Consider the following 16,843-nt stretch of genomic DNA (forward strand, 5'->3'; position numbering starts at 1 on the left):
ACTCGGGGAGACCGCGAATGCCAGACAAATGAGTGCAGGTCGGGCCAGAACAATACACACACGGTATGCCAATTCGAAATGGGGCCAGAATAGCAGAAGCGGCGGGCCGGTTAGTTGGGTAACTAAGCTCGCTGAAGCAAAGCCTGTCAAAATGAAGTGGCAGAGCGCAGCCCAGTAGTTCTCGTTTGCCAGCAAGGAGCGTAAGCCGAGCTGCGTCTTTCGACCGATTCGTGTCGTGCGTTTCAATATCCATCGATCGATCTTCTAATTGTCATATTTCTCTCGTTTCTTCATTCTTTTTCGCGATTCTTCCTCAGTTTTTTCCTGTTCTCTTTTCGAGTGTTTTCGACGGGTGGTTTCTGGGCTCTAGATCTCTGTGCTCCCGCTGCTTTGTTGTGACAGACGAGAGGAGTAGAGCATGACGAGGAAGCAAACGTTGATCGTGAAGCTAAAGAGATCCAACACCGACAGACCCTGGGGAATAAGTATCGCCGGAGGCTCTGATTTGGGCACACCGATCGTCGTCACCCGCGTGAGTTCCTCCCCCGCATTCTATATCTCTCTCTTTTTCTCTCACCCTTCTTCCCTCTATTTTCTGTCACCCGCTTCCATTTTTTCGGATCATTAAATCGCGATCGTTTTCGCAGCAACCTCGCTGGATAGTGCATGTGGTAACGCGACCATTCGATTCGCACGCGTTGCTGCTGCGTACAGTTATTATTGGATGTACGGCGAACCATCCACATCGGAACACCAGGGGATCCGGATTATTTTCTAACGGAGACCACCTCCTGCCAATGGCACAACATTCGACACATTAAAGACTCTCGATCGTTAATCACCGTTTGCGAATTTTCATCGATGCAGTTTGAAACGCGTGCGACCGATTTTTGCTCTGGACTGCGGGTATCAAATTTTGATAGCGATTCAGATGTACCATCAGATGTACAATTAGTCAGCGAAGTCTACCTTTTATTGTCCCAGGAACGTTTCTGCAAGTTTCACCTTGTTCATGATTCTGAGTTAGAACGTCTATTCTGCGTAAATTGCTATAGTCTGGATATATTGTGATTCTGGGTTCGAGTACAGGAGAAGTTCACGCTATAAATTCTTATGGTCTAGTTACAGTTCAAAGCAGAGATTGAATTACCAAGATATTCCCAGGAATCATCAATCGATTGAAATTCAAACAGCGATTCCGATTAGATCTATCTTTGCTATTGCAAGGTTGTTTCTTTATTTCATGTGCAAGAGTTAAACAATTTTGAAAAGATTTATTACTATGTTTTCCATTAGTCGAACAACCGACAAAACCAAGGAAGATTAATATTCCATTGGGGCAATAATTTTCGTCGCGATAGATTGCTAAAATATCACACTATGCGGTGGTGACATTCTCAGGGGCGACAGCAAAGTTATTTGAATGAATCTATATCTTGACATGAAGCTGAGTTATTGGCGAACAATAATTAACAGTTTGTCTACCGGAAGTCTATTAATAGACTTTTCAACGACGATGCTGCATCTAGAGGATGCTCGATCATCTTCTCTTAAATAATGGCCCCGAGAGAATTTGTTAGAATAGAAGAACAGTTTATCAATAACTCCCTGGTTAGTTTTTGATTTACAAAACAATTTACAAAAGGTTTCCGAAATCCATTGCTAGAAAGATTGATTAAACAAGCATTATACAATCGTTGAAGTATTGAAGGGATATAAATGGTATAGAGAAAACGTTCGCGATTTAGTCGATGAAAAGGGTTGATAATTATCGATTGGTTGATTGATACCACTGCATTTTGATTACGATTAAATTACAGGCGTCGGTATTGTTCTCTGTAGTACGTTTCTCGCATCCACCTGTCACGTGCGCCCTAATCTCGTGGATCTTCACGATCGTCTCGGCTGAATTCTTTTTGGCACGATCGTCGAAGACAGAAAGGAGGGGCCATAAACACGTTTGGAACTGATCCAGAAGCTGTTGATCGTTAACGCATAATCGTGTATTACCGCATCTATCAGTCCTCGCCTTTTTCTAATCCCCCTTCAACTGTTTGTTTTCTGCGAGTACGAATTCGAGTGAAATAGTCGACGTTATTCAGGCTCGTGTGTTTCCAAGACTTGTCCCATTAAATTAGAATGTAGTTTGCGTAAGTTACAGAGTGTTCCAACAATCACACGTAATCAGTCGAAAATTAACTGAATGTATTGAAACATTTTCTTCCATTTCAAAATGCAAGAATGTTTTTGATATGACATATGACACGTGTATTTGCGAGCGTGATTCTCGCAAAGGTAAATTGAAATCACCGCGTTTGCTGTTGCGTATCAATTGCTATATTATTTGCAAGCCAATTATACATACTTTCTGTATTTTTATATTCTTCAATATTTTATAAAAAAATCTTATTATAAGCGACAAAGACTGATTAAAGTACTAATAGAAGAAAGGTAATAATTATGTTAACTTAAACTTTGCAGTACAAGAATTTTCTGTGATAAAAAGTTTACATTCTTACTATTTCTATAAACCAAGATTAGGTGCATTTAGTGCTACATAGTATTATTTCTAATATTTTGAGGCATTAAGACTTGCTCTAGTCGTCTCAGAAAAACCAGAGGGTCCAACAAAATTAAAGGAATACTATGATTATGATCGAAAAATCAAACTTTGAACTTTTTTAACTTCCGGTTAAAAATTTTACTATGTTCTATGTTCGTTTCATAGCGTTGAATCTCTACTTTCATGCCCAGCTACAGAAAATATTTCAATATATTTGTCTCGAAGCGACACAAGTTCAAAGATCAACAATTTATCTTTTATAACCTAGCGTTCCTTTAATTTTCCTAGGCAGTTTATTTTGTTTTATTAGCTTGTTCACAAAGGATTGACGGCGGAGACGTCACGAGCTCTAACGGAGGGAATACTATTCTGTTCGCAGTCGGAGAACGAGGCGCTCCAGAGGGGTGATGTGATCAGGAAAATCGACGACTACGACGTGCGAGATGTGAGGCATGTAGACGCCCAGAAACTCCTACAAACCTCTGAATCTATAAAGCTTGTAGTCGAAAGGTCTGAGCCGTCGAGTGCATCTCGTATCAACATTACCAAGTCACCTCCGATTATCAAGCCGAGCATTGGCAACAGGGCTGCGGTCACTAGTCTGTCAGAAAGCCATTCTCCACCTTTACATATTTCTATTATGCGCACTGTTTGTCGTGTCGCTAACCGCCGCGCTACTGCCGCTCTGTGACAACACTATTAAATTTTCATACTAAACCCTCCCTCCACCTATTCTTCATGCCCAATCGCATTAATCGCAGCGCCTCATTAACAGCTCTAATCATCTTCTCGACAACCACTTCTTCCCCTGTCACGACAATATTCTACTTAAACGTTGTCAAGAAGTTCTACTGTTATTTTTATTGAACAGTTGAATAATTCTTTTCATAATTATTTTCTTGCATTTTTGCTTGATCGAAAACGTGAAGGAAAAATAGACTTTTGTGAATAAAATGGTCGTGACAGCTTCACGTTAACGTGCAGAGAAGTACTCGTTTTTGTCAGTGCAAAATTTTCCAAAGTACACAGAAAATAGTGATATCTTCTAACTATTTCCACTTACTTTTGACTTTGTTATATAGGATATATACAAATTTTGTTAACACTGAAGTAGAAAAGAACAATTTCGTTCAGGCACTGTATTCTTCGCTGAAAATATTCAGGCTGGAATAACTATTTCTTCCTATTCAAATATTGACATAATAGTTAATAAACATCGCTTTAAAAAATTTAAAACAAAGATTTGTCTGACAGTAAACTTTAGCACGCTATCGAGTTGAAATAATTTGTGATATATTCTCTCGCACCGATTTCGCCTAACTTCTAGCTAAAAGCAAGCTTCGTGTGCCTCTAACGCGTAACTTAATTTGAAACACGGCTGTATTTTCGGGCGCTGCACGTGCGTTCGCGATGCAACAAATGCACTGTGCGTCATAAACACAGGCCCGCGATCAGGAGAAGTGGTTGTCGATCTACATCGCAGCATTCTTCGAACTTGTGTCTATCGCGTTATCCCGTTAATAAGATGCTTTACTGTTCCGTCGCAGATCAAGACCACCAAAGATACCTGAACAATTGCCGAAGAGTCCAGTGCCGCCACCAGGTATCGACGAATACAGTCGGCCCACTACCCCATTGGAACCATACGTGCCCCATGATCATCTCGATGAGATTCGACAGGAAAGGGTGACTTTATCGCAGGTACTGTATTACTGAGGAATGTTCCCGAAATATTCTAATCACAACTCCGTGTCTTTAAAATTACACACTTTTAACCCTCTGTATCGCAACAACGTGTCAAATTTGAGATAGAGATACATAAGAGAAACATAAATATAATATTAGGTTGGAAACTATGAAACGGGAATTTTCGTTTAGTCTATGTTCAGCTACGACGCCCGTTTCATAGTTTCTAATTCAATAAAAGACACATTAAGATAAAGATCTTAGATAATCTTAAATATGAACGTTATTCATCTCTTCTATATAAAAACCCAAATTGATTCTTCGATGACGCGATTTCTCATAATCCGAGAATGAAAAGAAATGAAGACATACAAAAAAATAAAACCATCTATTAGGGAAATGATTGAGAACGGAGAAGTGCTAATATCATTGTAGCTAAAGTATTGAGTATCATTGTAGTGAAAGGGGTTAATTGGGTTCGTAATTTTTCCGAAACAGCTTCTGTAAGAGAAACATACTTTCTTTCCAGTTAGAGAAACTAACTTTCATGTTTTATTTCCTTAAGATTGGTTAGTCAAGAGGAACTCTACCACAATTTTTGTATAGTTCAATAATCAAATCAATTGGTTCAGTAGAGTCATGTCGATAATAACGTCTACAATTTGTTCTATTAATGGCTTGGTTCGAGGAAGCGAACGGAGAATTTACTTTTCGAAATCGAATTTGTAAACGTGGCCTGGTTCGCCTAGGCTTCGCGGGGAGTTCGTTGATCCGTAAATATAGTCTCTCCTTAACGTCGAACATTGCTAAAAATTAACGACGTAATAGTTTATTGTTCCCTTGTCAATTCGTCAGAATTTTATTGAATTCACTGGAATACCATTTTTCCTTCTGGACAAACGAATTTCCTGTTTTAACAATCCTTTTCCATTACATTAGATGCAGTAATTTATGGGGATCCTTCTTGCATAGTATCCAAAAATTTGTATAATAAAAATTTTACTAAACTGCAGACTTTTATTTTGCGAAAAAAATCGTGAGGCACGGGGTTTAAAAATTGAAATATAAATTCTGACTTCTTCTTATGGGGGCATGCAAGTTCAAAAAATTCGTTGAAATAGGAATTTATACTACAAGCATATTGCGCGGTCTATTTATTTCCTATGGCAATAAAATAACGAAAATGGCACGATCATTCGACACCAGGGCAATTACATTGCAACTGCCGCAAGCTTTAGGCACGGTTGTTAAGTTACAAGTTTCTACGTTTCGTTGAAGAGACGGAAACTATTTGTTCGGCTGTGTCTAGCTTTCGGTCCGGTTGTAAATCCATCCGTTTGCACGGTTGTCGCACGGAGTACTCCACTGTTCTTTTGTTGGGCGCGATGCTTCTCTACGGCCGGCTCAGGTGTTCATCGTTACGCCGCGAAATGATACTGTGCTATTAACTTGACATACCACGCCAGTATTCATTTGTCCGCGGCGCTTCTGATTTTGAAACAATTTTAGATGGTTTAGACGATTGGCGTATTCACGGAGACTGTTCTTCCCTAACCATAATATGGTGGATGCAATTACATTTCTTTCGAAACATTGAAATTTTTAATGAAGCCCATTTAGTTACAAAATTTGAGATTTTAATTGTGCGCCAAGATTTTTGTTCTAGATCGTATCGAATATTTGTACTTATTTATTAACTATTCGAAAGCTGAATGAAAACAGTTTTATCATCTACTTGGTTTCATATTTGATTTCTGTTGTGGAGAACGGCAACTATGAGAAGCGAATGTACAATTGTGCATGCAACGACCAAACGACAAAATCATGCAAAGCTCACAATGAGCAATAACATTGGGAGAGGAGAACCAAGACATTATTTCAAAGTGGATGAATCTCATCAGTTTGCACGTCAAGTTGCCAGAGAATGCCACTATGTACCTTCGATGTCAAGAGTTTGACGAGAGAAATTAGCCCGAATGTGCAACTACTGCGCCAATATTGGATGACAGCCGGATGATTTACAAATGTATCGAGATCTTTTCGCACCGCTCTCTTGGCTGTTGCGATTGCCTGGACTTTGAGGAAGCTAGAAAATAAATCATGGTGTGTAATATATTCTATTATTCGGGCTCGTGACCAAGGAACAGCCGAGGAAAGAATGGCGTAATCTTGCGAAAAGTTCGAAGTCGAAGACGCGTTGTTCGTGTTCGCGGGACATCCGAAGTGCGAATATATTTTTGTTGGCCGCCACGATGCCGGAAAGTCCGCGTAGAACCAGTCGACGTGCTATAAATATCGCTTCTGCATCGAAACCACTGCTACGATCCAATGCTGCGCGGTCCAGGACGATCTTTAAGAACTTTCGATCTTGGTACTGCATCCGCGAAACTCTCTTCTGCGACTGCAAACTCTTCCAACGTTGCAAATTTATGAAAAAGAGATCGTAACTTCATAGTGACACTTCATAGTACATAGTGTACTTTCGTTTAGCATGATCGAAAGCGTCAATCGGTGGTCTTTGAACTCTGTGAACTCGTGTAAATGTCATTATTCTGAATTAATTGTGTTGAATTTTTAGATTTCTGGGATTCTTTCTCAAGAATTTTTGAGATTTTATGGAACGCAATTTGAAGATCGGGCTGGTTTAGCGGACGTAGACTATAGTAATCATTTTTCATTCATACGAACGATATTGACCTTGACTTTAGTATGGGAAGGGTTGCTGCCAGGGGAAACACTCTTCACGCGGCACTAAACTAGCAACTCTTGGATCGTGCGTTACATTCACTGCGGAACAAGTAGCTTGTAACATAAATCTCCTGAGCATCTTGAGCGATAATACTATGGGTAATGCCCTCTAACAGGGAGTATGCAGATGATTCAACCTTTTATCAAGGGCGGTGCCAAGGGAACCATTCTCGACGGGAGAACAACTTAACAACATTTAGATTGAAAGGATATTTACGATGGAAGGAGTTGCTAAGCAACTTTCCCGAGCTTCGTCGACGATATGTTTGGACAATAGTTAACGAATGTGACATCGCAATAGAAATTTTTGAACAACGATTTGTTTAAGATTCAAGGATTTAAGATTCAAGTAGCACAGAGCAGGCAGAGACAATGTTCATCACAATCTACATTGATCGTGGATCAAGAAACGTTTGTTACAGAAGGATCAAGGAACTGTGAACAATGAGTAATTGTTGGACTTTGGAAGGATGACAATAGAGAGATCAATGAAAGCAACGAATTTCGAAAAATAAAAGTATCGAAGGAGAACAGATGTTAAAGGTTATTTAAAATTTTAAATATACAGTTTGATATAATTTAATATTGTCTACATATTGATAGTATCCGGAAAATTTTATTCTGAACCACAATCTAGTAATTAACTTACTGACGAAGGTTGTTTCTAATTCTGACTTGTGTCATTGAATTATTTATTTCTTTTATATCCGAAACCAATGTTTAAAGAAGATTTATGTTCGTAAATATTTCATTTATTCGACACTCGACATTGTTAACGCAGCACGATGTAGTAAAAAGATCTAAAGAACAATTTTGATGAACATGAATTACTTGTGCACGAAAAAATGATTCCAGTTACCAGACTACTAAAATTAAAGCAACAAGTTCATTGAGGATTTAATAAACTATAAGGGAGGTCTTAAGAAATATTGACGTGTAAGGATTAGAGGAAGAATATTCAACGGCTGTGGAAGACTTGGAAAACAGCACGATCGCGACACGATGCTCCGAGGAGCGGTGAGGTGGACGGTCGAGGGCGAAGCGATCGTATAGAACGATCTAGAGGGTGAAGAACGTAGGAGTGATCGAGATACGTCGGTAATACGGGAGAGGAGAAGAAAGAGCGCGAGAGGAGTCGCGTGGAAAAGACCAGAGTTAGTGCCGCCCGCGCAACGAGCCAGTGCGTTAGAGAATATTCGTAGGAGAAGGATCTACGTAAGAAAAAGGTGTCTCGGTTCTCGGACGAACGTCCGCAGGAATACAGAGATCTCGAGATTCGTTGAGGAAACGATGCCGGCCTACACCACCGTTTATCGTCAAACTATCGACCATCACCCCAAGGAAGAAGAGGCTGCCGTCTACTGGGTACGACTGCTTTGATCAGTGATCGTCGATTCGTCAAAATCTGTTTCGAAATGTTCTCCAACTAGGATCCTGCTTCTCCGTTCGTTTATTGTTTAAACCTAGTGCGACCAGGTTCTAAAAGCTTGTGAGATTTCTAAGATCTTTGCAGACGTCTTCTAGCTTCGAAACAAAGGGCAATTGTGATCTACCTTAATCGTTTAAAATACCCTCAACAGTTGCTTGTCAAGACATCTTTGAAATGATTTTTGTGGCCGATTGCGCAACGATATATGTACCGATTCATGACGTTCTACCTTGTTTTTCAACAGAGATTTCTCGAGGATCACTGGTTACAATAGCTATCCACCCCACCATGATTATTTTGGAAGGATGACATGTGCAGGCTAAGGGTGGGGTGGACAGCTATTGTGACTGATCCCGCGGAAAATAGATCACGGTGAAGTTATCATTCAGATATATTGGCGTTGCAGAAGTTACACCTTGCAAATGATTGTTAAGATCAGGGTCTTCTCGGAGAAGTTACAGACCGATGCGTTCCACAGTTTGCTGGTGGAGTTAAGATCAAGGGCGGCTTGCGCAATCTAACTCGATTAATATTATGGTTACACCGGGAACGCTTGCACAAGACGCTGCGCATAGAAACTTCTTCGCTTTTATAAGGATTTCAACGAATTGCACACGAAATTTCAGACAACTTAACACTTTTGCCAAACTTTTAATAATTCTACTTCTTCTTTTCACCATAAAGTACAAACTGGGCATTTATAGCTTACTTTCAGGAAATGTTAGAACGCTTTTTTATCAAACTGTATCTATAGTAGATTTATAAAAGACAGCGTGTCCGTTAACGAGATCGAATCTTCTTCGAATTATCGCGTCAAGAAACTTGACAAAAAATGATCGACGAACGTTTGGTCCACAGAAAGCACGATTCTATTAAATTTCACTTACCAAAAAATTGATCTATTTACGATATTACTATGTGACTTCTCTAACAATGTAGATTTCTACTTCATTATACAAGAGATTAATGAGCTCTACGATGACCTCAGCTGCAAAGAGGTTGCCGTAAATCACGTAGGGCAGAAAAATCGGTCGATTTTCGCGAGAGTTTACGCCAGGTGACTAAATCGAATTCTCCTAGTCTGAATTAGACGTCCGAATAACTACGAACGTAACGTGAGATGATCTTGATTCCGAATAATGCCGCGAGCCAACCTTGACACCGTCTCCGAATGTGGGACTAGGTCTCGATGCCTATCCCGGCGACATTACGGAGGCAAACAGGGGCTGGCCGAGCGAATCGCGATAGTACGGAGGGACTGGTCATGACGAAAGAAGGGCCACTGGTTCGACCGACTAATAACACGATGCAATAAAACGCACGTAACCACGCCACGGCGAACCGTTCATCGGTATCTTATTCTATTTTCGTGAACGAGATCTGGGTTACTCAAACAGAAGAGGGTCGACACAACGACACACACCCACACCCTCCGCGTCGGAAGCGACGAATTCGACGGCGAATTCTTTCGCGCACGTTAAAAAAGAACCCTCGTAAATTGAGCCCGGGAGTCACTGATCGAGTCCAATTTTTGTAAATCTCTCGGTTCTGTTGGGCGATCCTGCGCTGCAATTATAGAAAATTATAGATTTCGTAGAATTATTGATCGAACCTTCGCCGGATTCCATCGATTTATTTGTTCCCAAAAGAATAAAACTGCTTAATAATAACTAGGACTAGTCTAGCACGTACTTTCTCGGGTTTTGAGTGCAAACCGTTTTTAAAAGCGATGAAAATATTTCTTCGTTTCGAAACAAAGCTGCAAGCCTGACGAATGGACTCGTCGCATTGTCAAGAACGAAAAACTGGAATGTGTGCAAGATTAAAATAGAAATAGTATCATCGCTAGATTGTGGACCTATATGTAAATTTCTATTTTCATACATTGTTTTGCGAAAAACAGATGGAATGGAGCATTTGTAACATCTATTGAGAAATTCTTCCAAAGTAAAAAGATGTAAAACTGCTGGTAATCTTAACTAACGTAGTCATTTCGAATGGCCGAAGACCAAAAGAGATCGGCAGATCTGGATTCCATTTTTTCTAAATGACGCCATCCCATTGTGTTTTCGTGCACGCAAATACCTTGGCGTATACAAAAGTTCTAGAAAATCTAGAGTTCAAGTTTCGGTGAGCCACGTCTCGAGCCAAGCCGTAAACACTCGACGAAACAGCTGTTTCGTCGCGACTCGATTTAGTTCGGGGACATATCTGTAACAGAGTGACGCGATCGGCTAGCTTCCTCCATTAAATTATTGCATCCACTACGGGGTGCGTAGAACAATCCACGTCAATACGTATTCCCTAATACTTTACATAAACATTTTCTTTGAATATTTTGTCACGGTATGACTTCAACCTGAAACGAGTCTTTCGATAGGTATCATATAAATGGTCTTACGTCGAATGAACTCCAATAAAAATGAATGCTATTAGTTTCTTATTTCCCACAATTTTCGGAATTTCCGTAGGTTTACGGCAACATATTCAGTGTAGCGAAACATATAGGAAGTCTACAAAAGGCTCTAAAGAAGTAAAATATATTAAAATTTCTTATTTCATTATTATTGATTGCATGGTAGAGATGGCTTAGAAGAAATGTATTGTTCAGTGCGCTGGGTTAGTAATCAACGAACACTGTCGAAAGGCAGCGGCCCAGATTGACGAAATATTGACAAGCGTTTACCGTGATAAAACAGGTTTCATGGCGGACAGGGTACATGTTATTTTTGCCGGGTTGGGGCCTTCGTCTATTTCGAGAGAGAGTCACTGTTGCTCACCCTGTGGAAATAATGTTCCTGACCCATTTGTAATGGTATCCTCGCGATCGCTTCGCAGAAAATCGACGGTTGCATCGGATCGAATCGAACCGAACGAGATCCAAGATCCGCGCTCCAAATAAAATCAATGGCGAATCCGACGAAAGATCTTCTATTCTCGCGAGCCTGTCTTATAAATACGATCTGAGTAACTTTATCCCGGTCGTTCGTGTTCTTTTTACGTAGCGTTGACATTCTCATTTTTGTTACCGCAAAAAGTCACGAAAAACAAACGCGCCGCAACGCTCGAATGGAAGATCATTATCGATCGCCGCTTGGTAGAATTAATATAGGTGCAAATACAATGTTGGTCTCGCCGGTTCCAATAATTTCGTAATTTCGCGCAGAACAGCAGTGGCAGCTGACATAATGGACCGAAGTCGTAAGCTTGGCAAACGTTTAGATCCGTAACGTTGCGTTTCGCTTATTCTCTCTCTCTCTCTCTCTCTTTTTCTCTCATTGTGTTTTCGGAACCGCGAGCCAAACCGATGAAATTTTAGACGGTTTTTGCGCCGGCCATCCAGCGATATACAAGAGCGAGACGCAGCCGCTTCCGGTTGTAGCGGTCTCGCCAAAATTATCGTCAGCTTCTGCCATTTCGCCACAACGGTTATTTACGCAAAACGCTACCACGTTCGGATACACCCCTGAATTTAATATCGTACAAAATGAACGTGCAAAAAATGAGGCTCGCATCTCTTTAGGTCAATTGTTTCTGCTGTTTAAACTAATGCGCAGCCGATAAAATTATAAAATCCTTCAAAAATGTAATAGTCAATTATATAAACAATTATGTTTAGTCGGAACGCGCCCATTTTATTTTATAGTAATCTTGTATGTACTTCATTTTTTGGTTAAAACGTATCTATTTCATTTTTAACAATGATGCATGCACTTCATTTTACATACAGGATATGTATACACTATTTGAAAAATACTACAGAAGTTTAGTAAAAATGATCTTAATACCGAGAGGTTCGCGGTAAGTGAAGGCTAGGCGAGATACGAAATGACATCCTTGAAGCAAAGTTAAGACAATGTGAAAACAAAGCGAAAGTAATGTTAAAACGAAGTTTAAATAGAGTAGTACGTGTTCGTAAAAGCACGCTTTTGATCGCGATCAACGAACGTGAAAAACACTGGGCCGAGAGCAAACCCGATATTATATCGTCTGAGTTATCACTGACTTATTTTCGGTCGGATTCATAAATGCAGACCAGCCTCCATTATCGCAACGTAGTCGAGAATTAATGAGGCATCATCGATCACTATGGCCTCTATTAAAGTTTATTTTAGATTCCGTTAGCCCGTAATTGACACCATTCTGGCAGAGCATTCCGTACGCCTACCTATCCTATCAAGAACGTTCGGTATAATTTCGGCGTTCGCAGTTCGTTAATTAAACTAATCTAGCTGTCGATATCTTAATTAAAACGTGGGACAATCACGATCTTGGATGTTACATGCAATCGTTGCTTTACATACAATCTCAATGAAAAATATTCGATTGACTGATAATTTACGGAATACCTCATTTTCACCTTAATAATATAAGAATCGATTGCTTTTTGAAAATAATATTCACTATTTGTTTGTTTCACAATTGCTATTTTTGCGGTGTATAGAAAGTATACATATATCTACTAAAAATGATTAAATCTGCGTGTAAAAATAATGACAAGTAGTTATATTAAATAGCAGTATTTTTTTAGCCATACCGCACAACTCCTCTGGTCTTGCCAGGTGCTAAGGTCAAGAAGGATGCTCCCCTTGGAGAGTGTTATCTGCGTCACCATCCGAATCCCATGATCAGGGCGGCTCCGCACCATTACGAACAGGCTCATCCCGATATTGCTATGAAGCAAAAGGTACGTGGTGTCATAAAAAGAAAAATAAACAGAGGAAATGTTTGATTATTTAGTTAATATAATAGTTGATTTGTAAGAACGCTCTTTGCCGTCACACAGTTGTAGTAACCTGTAAACATAGTAACCCGTAAATACAAATATTTATCCATGAAACGTCCAACTAGGTGGCGGAAACGGTACTTCAGCGTGTCTTGGGACCGAACGAAGTTCCAAAGGTTTGGACCAATTTATTCTAGAGTCGCTTTCACTTCTGCTTCTGATGATCAAGCTCTAACAATGAAATATAATTTGTGATCACATCTATTTTGCCAATCGATAACGCTTCTTTCGTTAACTCTTTATATACCAAATAAGAAACTGAATTTTGAATCATCTATTTACACCCTTACGAAATCTGCTATTTGTTACTAATGATTTTCTTAATAAATCGAACTTTGTAATTCACTAATTTCCAATAATCATTATTTGAAGGAAAAATTCAATGTTACTCTAATGAAAATCTACTTTGAACGTTTCTTAAATGTAAAACCTCTCTGAATTTCAAGTTAAATTAAAAAAATACATGCTTTCCAAGTTAAAAGGGACGTAGAATTTTAATTTGATTTGTAAATTGATGAACAGCTAAAAAGAATTTTCGAAAAACTGAAATGAAACCGTATCGAATGCATAAAGAATTCCTAATGGTAAAGATATGACTTACCGGGTCGAGTACGATATACGCAACTGTCGCATTCATTTCCGGCATTGTAATTCATTTATGCTACTCCAAATTCATTGCCTCGATCATTGAGTCGCTCAATCAATTCTCACAGGTAGTCCACAAGCAATTCAACTCACCGATCGGCCTCTACTCCGAACAGAATATCGCCGACACCATCAAATGCCAAGCGTCGGCTATACCGTAAGTACAGATAGTCAATCCTAATTTTCGAGCTCAAGGGAGAGACCGCATCATTCGTGGAGCGTGCATTAGCATAATCAAGTTAATTTAGTTATTAATACAAACTGGGTTTTACTTTTGCTGAATGCTGCGACTCATCTGACAATTAACTCTAAAACGCGAAAACAGTAATCTCTGACAATTCGTTTCACTAACGAGCGCTGCACGATACGAATCACAGAATAATATTTAATCAGAGTTTCGAGGAGTTATACGGTACTTATTGATCAGATTCTTTCATGGAGAAGCGACGTACTTCTGCTACGATTATTCCAGCGTTTGCATAGGATTGGCTGGTCAATAACGTGCTATACTACTAGCTTTGACAAAAATAATTTGTTAGAGAGGAAGAGATCATGGTTATTTAATACTATTAAATTATTTATTGATTAATGTAGCTTAATTTAGAACGATAAATAGTATGAAATACTATGCATATAGAACGATAGATGTTAGTGACACGCTAGAATAAATTGTTCGAAGCTTCTCAAGGAGGTCTGAATAATAAGGACTGTGAATCAAAATTTGTTAAACTGTGCGACGCATGGCTCGATCACTAATAATACTGACGATCGGCAATCGGGATCGATACTTTGCTCGGCCGTGGATCATTGATCTAGGATCAGTAGGCAGCCGGGATCGACAGGACTACGCGATTCAATTGTTAAGCGATCATGTCTAATGCGAAGGGATCACACTGACGTGCAATTTGTTTGTTTTGCAGCATTTTCATAGACTTTTCCTTCGTGAAACAGAGACAAGAAATACAGGAGCAGGCGAGACTTTTGAAGGAGCAGGCCCAGGCCGCCTCCTCGAAGAACGTGTGGCCTCAATTCAATAAGCCGAATAATTAATCAATTGATATTCTCTAACGGGTTCAACACTGTTTTTCAAATGTTTCTCGCGTGTTCTACAATAATCGTTTAATTCGCAGCGGCGATCATCGATCGATCGTCCTATCTTTTTTCGTTTGTAGATTGTATCTAGGAATTTTGAAGTGTGCTTCCGGTTTGCGTGGCGGTCCCCGAACCGGCAAGAATAGTTAAGAGACGAACCCCGCCGAAAGTTTGTAAAATAACAGTCTGGTACTATTGCATGCTGTAGAATAGAGAATAATCAATAATTCATTAATCGTAGTAAACTGTTACGTGAATATCAGACGTTTTACTAATTTCGACATTGCTTAGCGACTACCCGAGAATTATGGACCGTACCCCGAATTCGGATCTCGATGAAATGTACTGATAAAATCATTTTGACAAATTACTTGACACGTATTCCTTATTTTTGACGATTCGTGTCGAACGAATAGGAAACAGTACACTTATGTTCAAATATTTTACACAAATTTTTCTTTTAATACCCTAAACTGTTAAAAGAGGATGATCAAGCCTACTTGGTAACTCAAGTAAATCTAAATTTTTAAGAAAACTAGGTCCCTAAATCCAAATATTTAGCACACATTTTTATTTTAAATGTTATAGTTTCAATAACTAAAACAGGATATCCAATCCTATTTTGCTAAAGTAAATTTATTAGTTTACAAAATCCCTGGGACTTGTCTCCACCCTTTTATCATGGACAATTGAAAACAAAATATGTGTGGAGTACATGTGTTAGATCTGTCTCTTGCATTTCATTGAAAACACAGTCCCGCGAGGATGAGCTTTAAGGTTGAACATGAGAAAGGAAAATGGATTAACGATTCACGGGAAGTAATGCTCGGAATTTAGAGTAATGGGCAACGGCTCTCTTTCTTTCTCGAACCAACGGTCTTGGCGATATAACACCCTATGGCTGCTGCTAACCGATTTCACAGAATCATCACAAAACAAAGTAACATGAACAAACAAGTAAATCGATTAAAAATGGCATGTGTGCACATGCGATACAACAATACAGACAGAAGAAACCGATGAAGTACGATCCGAGCAAGAGCGAGGCCTACAAGGCACTGCAAGAGGAAGGTGAAGACACAGTGCAGGAAGTGAAACCACCGGCGCGCACTGGTGTTTTTTCCCCACAAAAGGTTTATCAAAACAGGGTACGTTTCCTATTATTATCGTAAAATGGAGCAGATCCTTTTTGATAACATAAAATAATGATTTCAGGTGCAGTATGCTCGGCCGAAGAGTCCCGCGCCTTACGTGAGTATAAAATGTTTACCGTACATTATTTACAAAAGCCCTAGCTTATTCGATTTATGTTAAACCAATTCTGGCAGAGTCGTGAATATGATCGTTGAAAGAATTGATTGAGTGTTCATTAAAAATTAAGTACAAAGTGATTTACTTGAGTAGCTTCAGAAAAGATTGATCTTACATAAAATGTTGACAGTTAACTTGTAAGTAGTGGGTGAATTTTACGCATTTATGACAAAAATGAATATATGGAGTTTATGTAATACTTGCATTCTTGTTGCAGGTAACTGTCCTCGAAGATGATGGCGAGAAGATCCACCAGAGTAACAGCTTCAAGAGGATTATGTACAGTGTGCTTGGACAAACTGATTATTAATTATCACCCTCGAACTGATCCTATAAATATATCTTATTTATAATACGCAAATATATATATATTATATATTTGTCCGTATAAATATTTTATTTATTGTATGATGCAATATACGTTAATAAGATTGTTGACTACCGACCAGCAATTTAGTATAATCGAAATGATAAAATGAGAGTTAGTAAATACATTTGCAAGCTCTTCTCTCTTGATGTTTCCTTAAATTGGTTTTCCTTGAACAGCATCCGCTCGCATCCGAAAACAACTGTTAATAGAACA

General features: G+C 39.2%; 1 protein-coding gene across 4 annotated transcripts; it reads left to right on the forward strand.

The window, feature by feature from the left end:
• Positions 1–126: 126 nt before the first annotated feature.
• Zasp66 (PDZ_signaling and DUF4749 domain-containing protein Zasp66) lies at positions 127–16,765 on the forward strand. Of its 4 annotated transcripts, none has more exons than XM_078184301.1 (10): positions 127–235; positions 371–532; positions 2,943–3,166; positions 4,111–4,264; positions 12,958–13,113; positions 13,278–13,328; positions 13,926–14,014; positions 15,956–16,097; positions 16,165–16,200; positions 16,478–16,765. In XM_078184301.1, the coding sequence occupies exons 2-10, from the start codon at positions 419–421 to the stop codon at positions 16,568–16,570; spliced, it is 1,059 nt and encodes a 352-aa protein (XP_078040427.1). In that variant the 5' UTR covers positions 127–235; positions 371–418; the 3' UTR covers positions 16,571–16,765. The 4 variants fall into 4 exon arrangements, with proteins under 4 accessions (XP_078040427.1, XP_078040425.1, XP_078040428.1 ...); XM_078184300.1 differs by having other exon boundaries at positions 131–235; positions 318–532; XM_078184299.1 differs by having other exon boundaries at positions 128–532.
• Positions 16,766–16,843: the final 78 nt, after the last annotated feature.

Source organism: Augochlora pura, chromosome 6 (genome assembly GCF_028453695.1).
Source record: "Augochlora pura isolate Apur16 chromosome 6, APUR_v2.2.1, whole genome shotgun sequence".
NCBI lineage: Eukaryota > Metazoa > Arthropoda > Insecta > Hymenoptera > Halictidae > Augochlora > Augochlora pura.